This window comes from Podarcis bocagei, assembly GCF_964188305.1.
Source record: "Podarcis bocagei genome assembly, chromosome: 1".
Lineage (NCBI taxonomy): Eukaryota > Metazoa > Chordata > Lepidosauria > Squamata > Lacertidae > Podarcis > Podarcis bocagei.
The window spans coordinates 68,992,433-69,013,490 of NC_138125.1; the positions used below are offsets into that span (position 1 = coordinate 68,992,433).

Consider the following 21,058-nt stretch of genomic DNA (forward strand, 5'->3'; position numbering starts at 1 on the left):
CTTCTGTTGAAGGCATTAGGTTGTAAATATGTGTAAATAAGGCATATTTGGTAAGGACACTAGCCTCCATTGTGCCTCATTTTCCCTGGTTAAGTGCTAAGAAGCTAGAATCTCTCGCTACCTCCAGGCAGAGATTGGGGTGGTAACATTAGGGCTGGAATATGTCCAGAATTTCCCAAACATACAGAAACAGTGTCCGGATATAGCTCAAAAACTTTGCCAGAAAAAAACTTTTGTGTTCGCATTTTCACTCTTTTAAATATGGCAACCCTAGGTAACAGTATTTGTCTGACATTTTTCTTACCTCAAAAATTGCATGGTATTTTGTGGAGGGTGAGAGGGGAAGTGGCCTTGTTGCACAAGAGCATGAAATCCACTTGAATCATACCTATCAAAACAGTGACAGTCTGGAAGCAGCTGAAGAATAATAGCTTTGGCTCAATACTGCTAGCCTACATGCGCTGCACAGCTCAGTTTTGAACATCTGGACCCAATCAAAAGATCACGAGCTGGAAAGCACTCCTAGAAACAAACTTATGTAGCTTAGAGCTTTGCAGAACTTTATTGTGTTAATGAGAGACTGTGGGAGCCTAAACAGCCATTTTAAATCACACAGTTGTTAAGTTTTCTTTTTGCTTGCACACAGCACAGTGCTGGGCAGATATTCAACGGAAGCCTCTAGCGTCAGTGTTTAGGGTGTTTGAAGGTTTAATGCAACAATGGCAGCCATACAGCTCAGATTCTTATTAGTTTCATTCTTTACAAGTATTGCCGGAGAAGCACAATATGTAATGCAAGATCCTGGATTGGTGCATTACATGGACCGCCGAATTCTCTCAATAGAGGTATGTGGCTATATCAGTGATATCTGAAAAATGATTTGATTTTCTGTGTAAAGTGGATGTGTGCTGGGGAAATAAATTGCTTTCCTTTTAAAATGAGCTCCTTTTTATAACTGTAGCTTTGATTATGCACAGTAAAGGTATAAGGAACAGCCCAAATGCAAGGTTGTTTATGAAACTTATTCCTGTTGATTTTATTAGCAAGTAAACATGCATGCATGGAATGGGTGCAATCCAGCTAGAGTTAAAACACTTTTAAGTTAGTTGATTTTTCAGTGGAAAGCAAGCAAAGGTTTACAGTGTGCTGAACAAGGGCAGGATGGGATCTGGGATATTTTCACTCTTGGGGGGGGGGGGAATCCATTTGACAGTGTATGAAATTTGAATGCCACAAGGAGCCATCTACTCTTCAAACAGGACTTCCGATATCTCAATTTCTGACCTTTACTACATAGGTGTTCTGGTTAAGCTAAAGAGATTCATTGCATCCATTTTCACAATGCTAAGAGGGCAAATGAAAACTCCTGGATCTTGAAAACACACTTTTTTACTCTAGCAGTTGGGTCCCCAACATGATCACTGTGGGCACCATGGTACCCTCATACACCTCCTTGTTGACAAAGGTTGGGAACTCCTCCTGTAGCATTATGAATCATATGCATTCAGTCAATGTAACAAGCAGTGCTATTTTTCTAGAAAAAGAGGTGCCGGAATTCACCATGAATACCTCCCTTGTTCTCTTAGAAAGGCAATGCCAGCCACCTAAGAGGTGCTGGAACTGAGTTTCAGCGAGTTCTTGCTGAAAGAAAGCTCTGGTAACAAGCTTTAAGAAGTTATAATTGTTTCAACACTGCATGTGGGTTAGCAGAACAGGTGTTCGCTGTTAACTATGTATTGTACTAATTAGCAATGCAATTCTATATGTGGGTAATAATAATAATAATAATAATAATAATAATATCCATTGGGGCTTACTCCCATGTAAGTGTGCCTAGGATTGCAGTTCTATGTATACTTGCCTAGGAGTAAGCCACCCAAAAAATCAATGCTTGCTTTAAAAATCAATGCCTGCTGTTCTCTTTCCCATTATGAGTGAGAACGTTTGAAATTTTAAGGTGATGTTGACATTTCTTGAGAAAAGGTGCAGGCCAGCTATTGTGCACAAGAAGGACCCATATTTTACTTAGCAGGAGTAAAACTTTCACAAATCCTCGACATGAAGGTTTTTAGCATCGTTTCATCTTCAGGCCAGGTCAATAGCAGCACAGGAATGCTTCAACAACAACAAAGCTGGCAGTTCTGCACCACCTCTTCTCAAAGGGCTTACAATCTGAGGTAGATGGGCACAGCAAAGGGAGCAAAGTCAGGAAATGGCAGTGATTAATGGAGATAAGTTAGAGGACAGACAAGTAAGAGGCAGTGAAGAAGCAAGCAGGGTGAAGCCAAGATTATGTGTGATTACTACAGCTGTCACTTGATACGGCTGAATAACTGCTATAATCAATCATTGTGTGATCAATTGTCATGGCTTGCTGCCTATTATCTCCTCAGACAGTCACGCCAAGATTAGAACCAGGCTGGAAGGTGATAGCTATAGAGATGTCAATGAGACTGCTTTGTCCTGACTCACAGAGCCAGGGGTTTATAATACTCACCTCAAATAGAAAGTGAGAATTACAACCCCTTAATTCTTCCCTGGCTCAGATTTCAATCCAATCTGATGAAGAATTCCACTACTCCCTGCCCCTAGCTCTGCCCATCACTCAGCCAGTCCTCAAACCTGCATCCTCCCACCCCCTTTCACTACTAACCACTTACCAGGCTGTGGATATTACTCCAAGAAAGGAGGTCTCTCTCACCCACAGTTCCTCATATACTGCTGTTTGGTGTCCCAGGCATGAGAAATATGTTTTCCCAAGAGTTAATGATATCCAGTAGAACTTGCCCCCCAGATCTGAGGTTCCCTGTGCCTGATTTATAGGGTAGGAGTGGTGGGTGGCAGAGTGTGTTTCTGATCTTGCTTCTTCCATGAATTTGCAGTTACTCCAGTCATTTGTGATGTTACACATCTGAGTCAAATATGCAAGCTCACGTATTTGCAATCTCCATACAGTACTTCTATTTTTCAAGACAGGCAGGTAGGAAAAAAGGGTCTTTGCCTTCCCTTCTCTCACACAATAGCTCCAGTCAAGGAAAGAAGGCGAAGCTGGCTTTGGACGATCTGCAAAGCTGGAGCTCTGAGAAACTGTACTCAGCGGACTCTTTTCTTTGGCTCCATCCCCTCCAGCTGTGCAACATCTGGATCAGCAGGGGCCTCACTGGTGTCTTCCGCCAGCACAGCTACTATTTTTGATGCCTCCTGGGGGGGGGGGAATCAGTAGGTTGTGGTGAAATTTTGCACTCAGCTGTTCTCAAACTTTTTGTAAATGTCCCCCCCCCATTTTTAAGTGTACATATGACAAACACATGTTTGCATATATATATCATAACATAGTGTACCATATAGGTATACTAATCCTGAAGCCAGGACTTGGTTTTTACTCCCTGTTAAGTTTATACTTGGTAGCAATCCTGCGTTTGCTCTATTAGTATGTGAAAAAGCTGTGTGTTTGAGGCAAATCCAGTCTTTGGGATTGATGGAACACTGGAGGCAGGAAGAATATATTTGTGCTGATGTATATTTGAATAGGGAAAATCCATAAAGAACAGGAAAAGTGCATTTATACACCCAAAAGTCCACCATAGTTACCAGCAGTGATACTGCTATGTTTTCTGGATAAAATAGAGGCTGAACTTTTTAGAATACAGTGGTACCTCAGGTTACATAAGCTTCAGGTTACATGCGCTTCAGGTTACAGACTCCGCTAACCCAGAAATATTACCTTGGGTTAAGAACTTTGCCTCAGGATGAGAACAGAAATCGTGCTCTGGCGGCGCGGCGGCAGCAGGAGGCCCCATTAGCTAAAGTGGTGCTTCAGGTTAAGAACAGTTTCAGGTTAAGAAAGGACCTCTGGAATGAATTAAGTACTTAACCCACTGTACCACTGTATTCTTTTATGAGGGGGGAAAAAGAATTACGATTCTGCCAAAGAATTAGGTGGGTTGTGTTTTTTTCATTGGGCATACATGTTGCTTATATAAGAATAAGTTTTCTACCTCTTTTCTCATTCAGTACATTTACCTTGCACCAAAACAACACTCCTAAAATGTCCAGTTTCCAACTGTTCCATAGTGCATGCCTAGACATGTCTACTCAGAAGCAAATTCCACTGTTTGTAATGGAGCTTACTCCCTGGTAAGTGTGTATTGGATTGCACACCCAGCTCCTTAAAAAAAAAAAGTTTCTGTCCTTTTCAGCCTCATTATGCTTCAACTTAGGACCAAACTGACCAGTTTTACCTCACATGGTTGTTTCTTGTTTAGTAACCACTACAGCAGGACTGAACCATCAGGAACATGGTGGCAGGGAAGGACTTTAAAACTTTGTCCCTGCCATGGTCCCAAGCAGAATTACAACCCTTGTCTGCCATTTGCAATGGGAAGCTCTTGTTGAGGAAACAAGTTCTAAGGCATCCATGTGAACTCACCCTCAGTCTGCCAGGATTCACGTAGAAAACAATGCTGGTGGCGTGAGAGATAAGATGCCAGAGCCTGACCTCTGGGAATTCTGACTTGAGACGTCCACTTCCACTACCACCCTCCAAGGGCCATACTGCGTGCTTCAATGCTAAAATTAATTTTAGAAAAATCTCTTAGTTAAGCCAGAAGAGAAATGGAATGCTGAGCAACACAAACAAGAGGGACAATAAAGTAATGGAATGCAGCTTACCAAATCAAGGAAGTTGTTTTTGGTGGTTTCACCGGTGACCTTCTCATAAAAGAATATTAACTTTAGAGTAGTTTCTCAGTGGGGTTCTCCTAACAAGCCGTCTGCAGATTTCCTGGTGGAGAGGGTGGGAATATGACCTCACCCCACTTTTCTGCATTATTCCAAAATATAAATTTGTACTGTGTCCCTTCTCAGCCTTCCTTATTCCTAGGGGCATCTCTGCATGTGTTTTTAACATATCAGAGTGTTGTTTTCCATATGAGCAAGCCCACGATTGGGGACACGGGTGGCGCTGTGGTCTAAACCACAGAGCCTAGGGCTTGCTGATCAGAAGGTTGGCGGTTTGAATCCCCGCAACGGGGTGAGCTCCCGTTGTTCAGTCCCAGCTCCTGCCCACCTAGCAGTTCGAAAGCACATCAAAGTGCAAGTAGATAAATAGGTATTGCTCTGGCGGGAAGGTAAATGGTGTTTCCGTGCCCTGCTCTGGTTTGCCAGAAGCGACTTAGTCATGCTGACCACATGACCCGGGAGCTGTCTGCGGACAAACGCCGGCTCCCTCGGCCTATAGAGCGAGATGAGCACCCCAACCCCAGAGTCATCCACGACTGCCAAGGGTGCCTTTACCTTTAAGCCCACGATTGACCCAGGACTATACAGCTGTAAATATAACGTTTTGTGTTTTAAGTGCATTATACAAATGTGACACTAGATGGTGCAGATAAGCTTGCAGCTAATTCCATATATATTTTTAAATGTTTTTTTTTAAAAAAAGTATTTTCACAGTGTTTTTTATATCTGTGTAGATCCACCTCCACTGTCTCATCCTTCCCCCATGGTAAAGGACTGCATGTACTGTTTCTGTTACTCTCCACTGCATTCAAAACACCATGTGTGGCATGGGTGTTCTATGCAAAGGCTCAGTTCACATGCTTCCTCCTCTTTTTCTAGAAAAATAGCATAGGTTATGTGCATGGTAGGAGGAAAATGCAAGTGCCTGCTCTGTCATGGAAAGAAGATCATTGCTGGCTCCATACGCTTAGGAACCAGCTCTAAATGTGGAACAGACCATCTATAAGGGACTGGATAATTAAAATCTGGAACGCTGTTTATAGGGTAAAGCTAATAAATATGGTAAGAATCAGAGAAAGCAGACAACTTGGTGACCTCTTTCTAGAAAAACTACATCTCTTCATAAATTATTGGTGTAAATAAGATTCAAGACCATGTAAATCTGTATTACTCAGAATTTGGCTTATTTTTGAATTCCCCCCCCCCCTTTTGTTCTTTGTTCTGGTGGTTGTTGTTGTCTTTGCTTTGCTTTTGTAAGGTTTAGAATTTTTATTTTTTTAAAAAAAGACATTTGAAAACAGATTGCAACATTACAAAGAAAGCTTTTCAGATAGAATAAACGAATAAGGAACTTGGCACTATGCATACGGATTCATTCTCAGAGTTTGATCCCAATAGTTTCTGGCAACAGACATTCAGTAACATGTCGCAGAAACAGGAGACATAGTTAATTCGTCTGAAATGGAGAAAAGCAAGGTTGTTTTAAATGTAGAGCCTATTTGGGAAAACCATTAAACTAGTTCTCTGTCTATAAATGCCCCTGTCTGTGTTCTAACTAAAGAACAGGTTAAACAAATGCAATCAAGATATTGCAGATTATGTCCAGGAATTCCGAGAGTTTTCCAAGAGGATGATGTCGCGCCTGGAAGGACTCAACGTTTTGAAGACAGATCTTAAAAATGATGTTGACCATTTGCTAACAAGAGTGGAAAGAGCGCAAAGGGAAATTGACTATTTTGAATCGGCAAAGGAGTCCCCCGACACCTGCGTGGAAGTTGACGAGGACCTTGTGGAGCAGCAATTAATGGAACAAGAGGAGTCGAAACAGAAAGTCAAGCTCATGCTCAATGCAAGTAAGAACAGTTTAGCTACAACGTTTTAAAATTATCCTTTTAGACCAGGGATAGTGAACCCGTGGCTCTCCAGATGTTGTTGGACTCCAATTCCCATCAGCCCCGGGCAGGTTGGGCAATGGTCAAGGAGGATGGGATTTGTAGCCCAACAACCCCTGGGAGGGCTATAGGTACCACATGCCCACTTTAGTCAATGTATCAGTATTTCAGCTCAGTTCTCATGGTGTGAATCTTTCAGTGTATACATACAGTATCCTGTTGAATTGAAAGCGGATCAGCCTGATGAAAACATTATGGTAACACACCAATTCCCATCCCTGTTTGCAGCATCAAACCATGAAATAGAAGAGTAAGAATTTGTGTTTCATGGTTTTATGTTGCAAAGCAGAGATGGAGTTGCTGGACTCCAGTTCCCATCATCATTGACCATTGGCCGTGCTGTCTGGGACTGATGGAAGTAAAAATCGAACATCTGGAGGACAACAGGTCCCCCTGTTCTGCTTTAACATCAACATAATTGGCACAGGACGGTATTCATCTAAATAACTGTGCAGGTGAACTTTCCCCCTTTCCTCTCCCCTGATGTGCCCCCATCACCCCCAGATCTACTGTGGAGGGTTGGGTCAATCACCAGAACAGATTTGGGTGAAGGCAGAGAGGGGGAGAACATTCTGTTGCACAAGAATAAATCCTTGAGATGATGGATCATTCCCATTAGTATTACTCTGAATACAACCCACATATATAAACAGGGAGGGATTGTAAAGAGATGGAGATGGCTTCCATCTGCAAATGATTCCCCCCCCCATGTGTCTCATTATTTCCTGCTGTTCATTGTCAAGATCACGCAAGAACGTGAGTAACTTACAGCACCGTTTTATACCAGGCTACCCAGAAGTATGTCCCAATGGGTTCCATAGGACTTGTTCCCAAGTATTTGTTTATAGGTTTGCACGGTTAGCTGCAAACTGCAATAAATAAATACAGAAGTTAAGAAGAGCACATCAAGATTTAGTGAAAGTCTTTATTCCTTCTCAAATCACCCCAGAGGAATGTTTCTGGGTTCTGAAATACTGAAATATAATCCATACACCTTGGACTTCTTCACAGTTTTCAATTTGGGGTGATCAGTCGTTGCACTGGTTATTAGATTCAAGCATGGAATGCACACCAAATAGCAATAATTTGTAATTTGAGTTTCAAAAGCAATGGGTACTTAGTCCTAGGAGGACAATATTATTGCTCTCTTTTTTTTCTCTCTTCATTGCATGATTGCACACAAACACACACAAGAATATTCTTGTACCTCCTGTTCATATACTTGTTACATTACTTTTGTAGTACAGGAAAACATACAAAAACGGTGGCATTATAAGAAGATTGCCCTTGGGAAATTACTTATCACTAAGCTAGGGAAGAAAAATGACTTGTTCTTCCACAGTGTGCTTTCGGATATTCACATAAACATTACAAGCTATGCAAGCCCTTTGCTGCTCTGTGAATATCCCTTTCTAAACAGTTAATGCACAAAACATTCAAAACTACCAATATTTTCTATATTATCCATATATCTAACCAGGGACGCGGACTTAGAAAAAATATTGGGGGGGCCCGGGAAAGCTCATGAATAATAAATAAGCTCATGAATATGCAAATAAAGTGGCACCGGCCCTAAATAGGGCAAGCCACGCCCCCCCAGCCAGCCGATTGGCTGGCTGGGAGGTGTGGCCAGTCGGGATTCCCCTGTTCTCGCGGGATTTCCGGCTGGGGCTCTCCGATTAGGGCGCGCGGCTGGCTGGCTGGCGAAGGAGGAGGCGGGGGACGGCGGCGGCGCTCTGCTGGAAGGGCGCCCGCCTGAGATTATTGGGGGGGCTGAGCCCCCCAAAAAAATTTTTTGAGGGGGCTCGAGCCCCCTCAAGCCCCATGGAGTCGGCGCCTATGTATCTAACCCAAGGTCATAATGGAGGTCTTCCACCTTTGGCTGATCCGCCTTAAAATCTGTTGTGGTTTTCTTGCAGCAGACGTTGTTAAAATGTGGGCAATCTGTCTTGATCTAATTTAATTTTTGCTGCAATAACTAATCTTTGTTCAGCCTATGCCTAATTGTCACCGTTTTGACACGGTCTGTAAATTTATATTTTCAATTCAGGAAACTCTTGGTTTGTTACCTTTCCTTTTTTCAGTTACTGGATTGGATTCAGACTAAAGATATTTGACCCTAGCTCTGCTATAAATAAATGGGACAAATCAGTAATGACTGGATTTCCAATTGATTTTAGTGAGAACCACACCTGTCCCCAACTCTTAAGCATGTGGGACAGATGTGGGAGGTACTTTGCAAGCACAAAAGAATCATTTCCTTGTTATTGGTTTTGATGCAGGCCGGCTGTGATATGGAGCACTATCTATTGTGAATGTTTCCAGTGCAAGGCTGACCAAACTGAAGTTGTGGGAGAAATGTTCTAGGCCCCTTGGACATCACTGATCTTCATTTCAGTGGCTAGAAGTACTATTTGTCCTTCTTTCAAATAAAGCACAAAAGTCTCATTTTAGTCTGACATGATTCAGGGCTCCCCAGTACTGAAAGGCTTTCAGGGCTGTTGGTTATCCCCCAACTGTATACATAAGCAATAGCTATGGGCATCCAAGACTACAAACTCCCCCAAAGGGAATGGAAATATATCCACTTGTTTCAATTAATTTGGAGTAGGCTCCCGAAGAGGAAAGTGATAGTACTACAGAGATAGTTTCATAAGCCTGTTCTGTAATGTTTTCTGCTGCAGCTTCCTACCTAAAGGGCTTGTTTACTCTGTTTGGCTGCAAATGCTGCGTCTTATTAAAAGACATTCTTTAGAGTCCAAACAGGGTCTCTTTTCACTTCGTATTGCCTTGGGCAGGCAGAGGATAAAGCTTGGGTCCTGGATTGTGCCCCAGAAAGAGCTGTGCAGCCCCCTACTGCGGATTTACAGTGGTACCTTGGTTCTCAAACTTACTCCGTTCCGGAAGTCTGTTCCAAAACCAAGGTGCGCTTTCCCATAGAAAGTAATGCAAAAGGGATTAATCCATTCCTAACTTTTAAAAACAACCCCTAAAACAGCAATTTAACATGAATTTTACTATCTAAGGAGACCATTGATCCATAAAATGAAAGCAATGTACTGTGCTATAAAATAAATAAGACAGTATTGTAGATGATAAAAATTAAAATTATTATTTTTTCTTACTTGCACTGATGTTAGTCATTGGATGGGGGGTGGGAGGCGTCTTTTATCCATTTCTGCATTCACACAATCAGTAGCTGAACTGGGTTCCACAGTGACAAAAACGCAAAATAAATAGCAAAAACAAAAGCATCAAACTTAATCCGTTCTGTTTGACTTCCAAAATGTTTGAAAACCAAGGCACAGCTTCTGATTGGTGCAGTCACCCAGGAAACAATAGCTGACAATCGCATTAGATGTTTGGCTTCCAAAAAACATTAGAAAACACTTACTTCTGGGTTTTTGGTGTTTGAGAACCAAGGTACCACTGTAGCTGGGAAGTATACAGGACTTCTTCAGGAATGTTCCAATATCGGGACAGAACTAAGGGCTGGTTCAAATCAGTTTTTCTTAGCCCTCATCAGAGGCCGCTGTTTGGGTAGAGAAAGTATGCGGGGGGACATACTAACCCCCCCCCCCAGCATTTCAGAACCAAGGTCTTTCATCATGTGAGGAGCCTCCATGCGAATAGGAGGCTCACTGTTTCAGACTTTTGTCCTTCTTTAACTTAGAAGGTGATCAGAACAGCAATGGGGGGGGGTGAAGTTAGTGCCCTTGCCCGTGGCCCGACCCCATGTTTACTTTCCCTTACCTGCAATGCCTGAAGATGTCTCATGTGGTGTTTGGGTAATTATACTGTGGTGAATGTATGAGTGTTGCTGAATGTATGCTTGGCTGGCTTTTGCACGCAGAAGCTTCCAGAATCAGCTTATAGTGTCTCCAGTTTTGTTTTCATTTCTTTTAAAAAGGAAATCAGGTAGCAGAACTCCTGCCAGGAGAATAACTCCCAGTCTAAGTAGATAATGGCCTGCCTGCCTCATGTGGCTTTCCTCTCTGCTAGTCTAAATGCAAACAAACCAATGTACCAAAAGAGTATTGTGGCTCATGGGGATTCTATTAACAAAAACAGGTGGAATGCCAGCGTGAGGAGAGACCGAAAGTTACTTCAGAATAACCCAAAAGTTAATTTCTCTTTCATCTAAAACTAGAGCAAAGTCTGGTGCATGTGGACTATCCATAACAAACCATATCTGTCTTTTGGACTTAAAATGGTTCTTTTTCAATTACTCTAAACACGGGGGAAGCAGCTGCCTGATTTCAGAGGACAGGTATAATTTCAAGGAAAAGAGATGCAGATGTTAATAACATCTGATCAGCAAGTAGTCGAATGGGAAAACCATGCTGTAGAATGGGGAAGTGTGAAGAGCTCCACCCTAGTCCCTGTAGTGACTGCTACATCCTCTTCCATAGACTTTGTTTGCTGCTAAATTGATTTGACAACTAGGAAGTCCAGGTGGTACTCGGTGAAATTGACTTTGGTTTGGGGGCATCCAGTTGCTGATCTTGGATGTATCCAATACCAGCCACTCCTATCCCTAAAATTCATCGAGGGCAAGGAGTTTTGCTCATGGTTCCTGCTAGGATTCACTCTACAGGGCCTTTTTAATAGTGGCACCCCAACTTTGGAAGATTCTCCCCTGGAGCCATGTTTGTCTCCTTGCCTGTTTATATTTAGATGTCAGTCAGGAGTGCCAACTTGAATGAAATATTGTGGGGACCCAGGTAAGCCCCACCCCATGTAATCACATGACACGGTGCACCCACACACAATTTGAATGGCAATGCCCATCAACCTTGCAGGAGCCCGGCCCCCTCAAATATTTTATTATGGGGGCTGAAGCCCACATGGCCCCATGGAGTTGGCTCCTATCAGTTGTCAGTTAAAAACATATGTGAGTATCCAGGCTTTTATAAATCAAGGCTACTTGTTTTGATGCCCAACAGCTGGAAATGGTTATTGCATTTAAATGGTTATGATATTGTACAGATATTTATGGCTGTTTGCATGAGTTTTATTTATTGGCTGTATTTTGTTGCTCTGCTTTATCACCCTGGGATCCTTTGGGAGGGAGGGCAATTCAGAAATCAAATAAATAAGAAGCAACTGGCTGTGAAGAAAGAGGAGACTAAAACAGCACAATACACCATAGAATACATCATATCTGCAGATGCTTTTCTGGAAGTCTGCTAAGGCAATTCTGGCTTGGGGTGTATCAGATGGGATAGAGATAGATCAATTTGGATAATCTATTCACTGTTCCATTTTGTTGTTTTCTTTGACAGAATGTAGACTAATTGTGACATGTGATGGTACAGAAAACAATTTACACTTTCCTGAATTATGCCGGATGGGGAAAATATTCAAATGCTAAAGCAGAGAACTTACAGCATATGTGTTGATGCTTCTCTTTGTATTTACCTCCCCCCCCCCTTTCAAAGGTTGTAACCACATGATTGCAGGCTTCAAATCCCTGAAGATTGTAAAGAAGTCTGGAGACACACAGGGCTCATGGCTGAAGGACCCCATCAAGAACCCCCAAAAGATCTATTTCTTAACTGGGGTAAAGAACAAAATTGTAATGGAGTTTGCAAATATCCGGGCTTTTACTGAAAGCGGTGAGAAACAGTCAGCTCGCAGAGTTAACCTGCCATTTCCCTGGCAAGGGACAGGCCATGTTATATATGACGGTTTTCTGTTTTATCACAAATTTGGCTCCTTAAATGAGATAATTAAGTTTGACATTCAGAAAAGAAATGTCACTGGCCGGCTGCTGCTGTCAGGAGCAGGAGAAACCTTCGCCTACGATCTTCTTCCTTCCACTAAGATAGACCTAGCTGTGGATGAACTGGGATTGTGGGCAATCCACACAGAGCCAGATCCTGGTAGAAAGCTGGTCATTTCTAAAATCAACTATGAAACCATGGCTGTGGAATATACCTGGGACACATCCTGCAAAAGCCAGAATGCCGAAGCGGCTTTTATGATGTGCGGCGCCCTGTACGTAGTGTACAATTCACCAGGGGGAGGTACATCTCGCATCGAGTGCATTTATGACACCTTAGATGCCATCAATCCTTATGAAATCCCGACGCTTCCGTTCCCCAAACGCCAGACAAGTCACTCCATGGTGCATTATTACCCCAGAGAAAAGCAACTCTTTGCCTGGGATAATGGATCCCAGGTCATTTACAAGCTCCTGACAAAGCTAAAAAATTAATAAAAGCAACAACATAGAAATCTCCTCCAAACTAAAAAACTTGCCAGTGTAAATATGGTAATGAATTTACAAGTACTAGTGACTGAGAGGTTATTTTTTTCTGCTTGCCCACAGCTTACACTTATTTTTACACTTTATTTTGCCTTTAAAAAAGAAGATTTTTCACCCCTTTCCCCTAGATTGGTGCAGTGCTCTGCAAAGGCCTTTCCCTTCCTTGCAAACAGAGCCAACTTTCTGAGGCAGCAACCTGAATTTGGTGGCAGATTGGGAGGGAGGCGGCAAATCAACAGGTTAGGGTGTCTGAGGAAGTGAGAGAAAGAGAAGGCAATACTGGTTGGTATCCCCCTCTCTCCTGATAAGAACTTGCATGAAAGTGGCCCCCCAACTTTTCTCACAGGCTCATATAAGATCAGTATAAACAGTTAGACCTGGTGAGCATTTAAGGTCCCCATCCCTAATTTGCGGGTTGCCATCTGATTAGATTTCACTTTGATTCTGATTTGATTTTAGGATGTATTTTAATTGATCAGTTGATTTTATGGTAATATGTTATATATTTGATGTTAGCCGCTCTGAGCCCGGTTTTGGCCGGGGAGGGCGGGGTATAAATAAAAATTATTATTATTATTTGTGAAAGAGACAAGCATGTAATTCTTGGCCTGGGCACAAGGGAGAATAGTACATAGCTACTGTTGTTTTGCTGCAACCACACAACATTGTACGCACTGGTTGCTTTCAGTCCCCCTTCTCTCCCAGCTATCTTTCTCTTTCCTTTCCTGCTCATTTTCCTCCCACCTCTGTTCCCACCCAGAACTTCTCTTTCCCTGGAGTAAACAGGGAGTCCCATTCAGTGTGGGATAATGGCTTGTTACTTGTAGGTCTGATTAGCACCTGGGAGACTAGGGTTCAAAGTCATGTAGCTCACTGGGTGACCTTGGACCAGACACTCACTCCCAGCCTAACCAGCCTCACAGGGTTGTTGTGTGAGGATAAAATGGGGAGGAGGAGAACGACGTCCCCCACTCTGGAGCGCCTAGGAGAAAAGATGGTATATATAGGCAATAAAACAAAATAAATAAAGCCACACTACGGATACAGCACACTTTTAAAGCACAAGATTGCCCCAGAGAACTGTAGTTGGTTACAGGTGCTGGGAAATGGCTCCGTGAATGGTAAACTCTGGTTCCCAGGTTTCTTTGGAGAAGGCCATGTGCTTTAAATGTATTGTTTGGATATCACCAGGGATACCATTGGTGTTCTACTTTAACAGCAAAATGACTTGCGGTACCACAGCAAACAGATGGTCAGCGGGGTGGGGGGGTGGGGGGGTGGGGGGGAGGTGCAGAGGGGACTCCATAACTGCAGCACCAGGTACTTCAGATCAGGTTTCCCACTGTAAACACACAATAGGTTACAGGCAGTTCCCTCTTGACAGCAGTCTCCTGCACATGTGGTCCCCTCCTGCAGCATGTTTGTGTGTGAGAGCTGCCCTCTCACTAGAAGGGGACCTAGGCATAAAATTCTGACTGCTCTTGTAGCGCCTTTTAATTCTGATATATTTTAGTGGAGCACAGCGAGTAACTCTACATTCCACCATGTAGACGCATGCTATCTATATAACGCCATAGCAAACGGTGAACCTGTTTGTACTGTAGAGGATATATTTTTAAAAATGTAAAATAAAAGATCTATATATTGGCACCCTTGGCTCTTGATATTTAAGATGGTCAGAATTCCAGGTTATTAGCCAGAGCAAATAATGGAGTTGGGGGACAAAAATGAGCTGCTATGACGGAGCCATTCTCAACTGAAGCTCATCACTTGGAAGGCAAGCTATAATTCAATACAGAGCAGAAAACTGGTAGAATGATTAGGGAAGTGGTGTTTTAGTACAAGACTCAGTCCAGTTGGTCGGTGTTAAATATCTGCTCCTGTGAAATGTTTGCAATGTGAATCATCGTAGGACACTTGAAAAGTCAATCGGAAATAGTAGGGCTCTTGAGAATTCATAATAAACAAGAGGGGCTTGTGAAGTGTTTAGAGACACATTTATGAAAAGGATGTCTAATCTGAGTAAACCAGTAGTCAATTAACACCAGTTTAAACAAGGCCCAATAAAATAAATCTTTTGTCGTGGGGAAGTGATTTATATAAAGATTTTATGCTGATTAGCCTGGATCTTTGAACTCACATCTTGACACTATTTCTTCAACCCATGTGGAATTACTACTAGTACCACCACTACTACTACTACTAACAACAACAACAACAAAACAACAACAACAACAGATTAGGCAATCAGTCCTTTTGAATTTGCTTCTTAAGACTTCAAGCAAAAATGGTTAGGCTAAACATTTCCTCCTTGCCTTTGTTTTTCTTCTAAATAGCCCAACAAATAGCTATGGTTGCTTGTTCCTGGGTAATGCTAAAAAAGCTACAGTCAGGCTTCTTCACAAGTAAATGTGTTTACATCATTTAATAGGGTTTTACACGTTTACATAATTGGTATCTGTCTAGGGCTCTTATGATGGGCATGTGTGAGAGCAAATTTGGATAAATAAAACAAGGGAAGGCTATTTCCAGCTCAGCTCTAAATAAAGTACTATGAATAATGTATGCTCATCTTGGAAGGCAAGCTTTTGATTTTAAACATATGTGCATTAGATATTCATTCCCGTTCTTCTGCAGTGTTTCTGTGTAAAGTGAAGTTAATACTTCACAGGAGACAACATGCAAATTAAGGTCTGCCTGCCTGCAATCTGTGGTCCAGAACAGAGATGATCATAGCAGTTATGGTAGTACCTGGTACAAGGAGAGAGTTTTCCAGCTGTGCAACTGAATGTAAGAAGAATCCTGCCAGGTCCATACAAAGTTTCATTTCTTTCAGTATACTGATTCCCATGATCCCTGAGTCCATGATCAATAAGCATCTCTGACTGTTGTCCCCAACAGCTGGCATTCACTAGCATATTATTCCTAAACATGGAGTTTTGTTACCCAGTCATCATGGCTAAGAACCACTGACATACTTACCCAACATAAATTTGTCAAATCTTTTTAAAGCTGTCTAAGTTAGTGGCCATCACCATATGCTATGACAGGGAATTATGTAACTGAAGTGTGCACTGTGAAGTATCCTTCCTTTTGTCTCTCCTGAGCCTACGGTTGATCAATTTATTTTGGTGACCCCCAACTTATTTTGAAAGAGGAAGAAAGCTTGTTTCATCTAACCACTTCCTTCACACCTGCATAATTTTCATATAGCCCTATTCACACACTTGGTCAAACATGTGTGGACTTAAAGTGAGGAGAGGGGTGTGTGAACATGTACATAAAATAAAATATCTAAAGCATGTTGCATTGTTAGATATTTTTACTCCTCTGCAATTGGCACAGTGGACATTAGATGGCAGCAAATCATTGCCTTTGCTCGTCTTCCTCCAGAAGCAGTTTCAAAGCAGTCATAGAGCATGTTCAGACTGTTAAAAACCTGTTGTTTTTAGTGAAGTATTATTTCAGAAAATCCTGGCATCTTCCCTCAAAAATATACTTCAAGAGAGGTTGTTCCCATGGGCATAGCCAGGATTTTCGTTAGGGGGGGCAGGCTTTTGTTGCGGGGGAGGCAGAACCTCAGATTTATATTGATTTTGATTGATTTAGGCATTCCCCCCCGGCTACGTAAGTTGTATTGGTACAACTTGTTCCCCAGTAAAACTGCAGTATTTGTTACTGGGAAAATGCAGTGTCCCAGCACCTGGCTCTGCAGGACGCCAGTTACTCAAGTGTAACGGGCACCTTTTGGATAGTGCCTGTGACTTGACTAATAATGTCTGACACAAATTCTTCCCACGTGTGTGTGGAGGAATTGCATTGTAGCAGTAGAAATCCTCCATCACCTCATGTACTTTGTGAATATCTGAAAAGAGATCCTGTGTAGACAGCTGGTCTTTTTTCTTTTCTTTTCCAAAATCGAAGGCTTTAGCACTGTTTTAGAATGAATTCCATACAAAGCCATTATCATTTACGATATTGTTGTCAACATACCTTAAGAAAATGACAGAATGAATGGCAACGGCAATTAACTAGCAGCAAAATTTAGCTGCTGAAAGACTTAATAAATTAATTCCAGAAACTAAAACCCAGGAAAGAATAATTTTTTAAAAGGTAGAAAGGGAAATACTTTGGTGGGATGATTCGAGAGATACTGTTTCTCTGTTCCTGCCTGTCTGTTCCCCATCTACCTCACCCTACCCCACAACTCTTCTTGGAAAACTGAACTTTCTATTCTTTTTAAAAATGCACCCCATTGTTATTGGGGGGAAACAGACATCTAATACGGACAGAAGTTTCTTTGTGACATTAGCATGTCTCCACTGTGGCCGAACTGAAACAAATAATTCTTTGTGACTGTGAAAAGGATTCTCAGCACGATCAATTAGCCAAGAGACCAGGACAGCTGGGAGAGCACAAGGTCCAAGAACAGCTGAGCCTTTAATCTGCAGTGACCAAAAGTGCCATGCTTGGGTATGTGTTAAATAGCACGCTTATTTCGCCACTGTGCTTGGACTTGTAGATGTCAGCTGTGTATGGTGGGCTGAGAAACAGAATACACTGTTAATGCACTATTGAGGTCATGTGGGTCTCTGACAATGTATTAAGAGAGTTACAGGAGAAACTTCCACTCACATTCTAAATTCTTCAGAGCTCTGATATTCACATTTGACTGGGGCAGGAGTCTTTGGGGAAAGACAAGCGCAAGTTGGGAGAATGCCATTTCACTCATGTCTTGCTTATGGAATTTGGCTCCTTCAATAAGAGCTCGTCAGCATGGACTTATTTCTCTACTTCTGGATATTTCATGGAGCCAATGATGAATTGTAGATAATATATGGGAAGGAGTGAGTCTGTTGTCTGACCAAAGCTGCATTTGAAGAGGTGACCAACATTGCTAATAATGCATTGTTGGAGATCTGGGCGACCAACTTCCCGTTAACTCAAAAGAATTCTTCAGAATGCAAGCTTTGGCTGTTTGCTAAGAAGATACTCTAGCACAACCAGAAATAATTACCATTGGCTCACAATAATGAATGTGCACTCCAACAGGTGAGAGGTTTCAGAGGAGCAGCATTCCCTTCAGAAGGCGGTCACTGAAGATTTATTGGTGTTTTGTTACATTTTGCACTTATTCTACAAAGATACAGGTTGACCATAGGTGAAGGTACAGGATGAAACACCCCAACAGTCCCCCCACATCAAGTCTTCTAGGGAAGACTACCAATACTTTCAGAGCCCCCTGGCCCGGCCCAGCCCTGTCCTTTTTTTTAAGCTTCAGAGCTCCCAATCTTTTCTTCTTAATTTCTTCCTTAAAGAGAATCCTGGATTGCCCCATCCTTTAGAGAGAAGGAAAGTGCCCCCCCCCCACTTCCAGAGCAATCTGTTTGCTCACTGTCTAGTCATTGTGAGACAGCTATTGACATCTTCCTTGCAAAGCTTCCCAAAGTCACCCAGACCAATTCCCCAAATTATAACAATATGAATATTCAGAATTCAATGCACTTCCTGACAGGGGAGAAAAACGGCAGAACCAAACACAAATCCATTAGACATGCTCTCTCTCTTGTCCAGTGGTAGATTTACGTATAAGCTAAATAAGCTATAGCTTAGGGCCCCGCTCTCTTGGGGGCCCCCAAAAAAAATTAAAGGAAAAAAAACTTGGATGTACATTTCCAAAATATAAGATAAAAAACAAATAAAATAAAACCTACATACAGCAACAGTGTTTTGTGTTGTGTAGGCTCTTATTTGTTATGTGCAAATTACTTTAGATACCTATTAGGCCCATAAATTACCATATAGGATATATTCAACACAAAAAACAGTGACAATTTGTTGTTGACAAAGGACAGCTGGACATATAAAGGGCCCCATTACCTTCAGTAGCTTAGGGCCTCATCCGGCCCTGCTCTTGTCATACACATAGTTGAGAAATATCAATGGGGAGAAAGGTGGGATGCAATTTTAAAACACCCCCACACAGGCTGCAATCCTAGCCTCATTTAACTGGAAGAAAGCCTCCATTGAGTTCCAATATGACTTACTTCTGAGTAGACAAGGTTGGATTGCATGAGATAGACTACAAACATTTTTTAATCATTCGGTTGGGACTGGAGATGATCTTAAAAGCAAGCTATAGACCCTATGTGAGGAATCTTTGACCTTCAAGATGTTGCTGAGATACAACTACCATCAGCACCAGATGATGGCTAGGAACATACAGTACTATAATGCTACTATGTTTCTGTGTCACCTGCATACTGACAGCATCCAACACCTATTTCCCTGATGACCACACCCATGGGCTTCATATTTATGTTGAATAGCACTGGGGTCAGAATAGAGCCCTGTGGGAGCACCCAAAGCAACCGCCATGGGATTGAACATGTGTTGCCCAATGCCATCCTCCAGAACCAGCCCTCTAGCCAGAATCAGAATCAACTTCACACCAGACCTCCCCCTCCCAACCTAAAGATCAAGTCCAGTAAAATGTCATGGTCAATGATATCAAAAACCATTGAGGTCCAGGAGAAACAACTGGGTCCCACTCTCTTTGTCTAGCTCCCAGAGAAGGTCGTCCATCAGGACAACCAAGACAATTTGGGCCTCAAAATAAAACCAGACTGAAATGGGTCTAGATAATCAGCGTTCTCCAAGCACATATGCAGCTGACTTGCCTCAACTCCATTCTCTCAAGCCCCTTGCCCTCAAAGGGGGAGATTTACAACCAGATGATAGTTGTCAAGTATCCCTGGATTCAAACAGAGGTTTTGAGCAGCTGCCGCACCACTGCCTCTATCAGAGTGTTAAGGACTGCCCCCCCCCATTGATGCAACAATATGTTAATCATCTAACATTTGGGTGGTACCAAAATGCAATGCTCCGTGCTAATATAGAAAAGGTTAATTATAGGATTGCAATAAATATAATTTCAGTTCATTAAAAAGCAACAACCTATTCTTGCCACCTTTTAATTACGCTGCACAAGTACTTTATAACTAATTGCACTTATTATGACTACTTAAACTCTAAATAAAAAAATTCCTTCCAGTAGCACCTTAAAGACCAACTAAGTTAGTTCTTGGTATGAGCTTTCGTGTGCATGCACACAGGGTGTATCTGAAGAAGTGTGCATGCACACGAAAGCTCATACCAAGAACTAACTTAGTTGGTCTTTAAGGTGCTACTGGAAGGAATTTTTTTATTTTGACTATGGCAGACCAACACGGCTACCTATCTGTACTTAAACTCTGCTTGCTATAAATCCCAAACGAACACAGTCACATTCAAGAACACCAAGAATGCTCAGGAAGCAGATGTTGTTTTGGTCTCAGTGTTGAAGATGTGCAGATATCACACACACTCAGTGACCTGTATAGGTGACGAAACACAAGATAACAGAAGCTGTTGTCAGGCTCCAGATCAGCACTCAAGAGACCTGCTCAGCAAACCCTTTGGGCTTGTTATGTCTCACTATGTGACATGCTATCCTAAAAACCAGATAAGCAGAAGCGAAAGATGTATTATCAGCTTGAAAACTTGGTCTACTTTAAAAATAAAATAAAATTATCCAGGACACAGCTTTAGAATGGGGACCCATTCTAAATTTCTTGGATTTGCTTTATTTTTTAAAACACCAATGTACACCTGTCACTCATTTATGCAGACTCATTCATTTGAAAGTAGATTGGCTGGAGGAGGAGCCCAGAGAAAGCTTTGTTTTCCCCCAGGAGGCAGTTCTTTACGTCTACCTTTCCCTTCAGGGGCTGTTTCCTATCTCCATCTCTGATTCTGTGCTTATTTCCTTAGACATGCATTGGCTGCATTTGGACAGAACTCATTTGAGCTGGGACAAACTGCGGTTAGCTGGCCTGAACAGGTCACCTGTAATATTTTATGATCCTGACTTGCTCTGGTAAAAGTTTAGCTGCATTTCCTATTAACAGAAAGCAACAGTTGTTGAAAATGGAAGTCGATGCTTCTGATCTCACAGCCATGCTGAAGGGGGAACAGGCTTGTGCATGTAACACTAGACGAGCACTAACTCCAAATCATGCCATTGTCTGCAGCCCATGGGATGAGATTTGCTGGG

General features: G+C 42.2%; 1 protein-coding gene across 1 annotated transcript; it reads left to right on the forward strand.

The window, feature by feature from the left end:
• Positions 1-460: 460 nt before the first annotated feature.
• Positions 461-14,613, forward strand: OLFML1 (olfactomedin like 1). The gene is made up of 3 exons (XM_081198704.1): positions 461-845; positions 6,302-6,593; positions 12,134-14,613. Exons 1-3 carry the CDS (start codon positions 720-722, stop codon positions 12,910-12,912), a joined length of 1,197 nt encoding a protein of 398 aa, XP_081054830.1. The 5' UTR covers positions 461-719; the 3' UTR covers positions 12,913-14,613.
• The last annotated feature ends 6,445 nt before the right edge of the window (positions 14,614-21,058 follow it).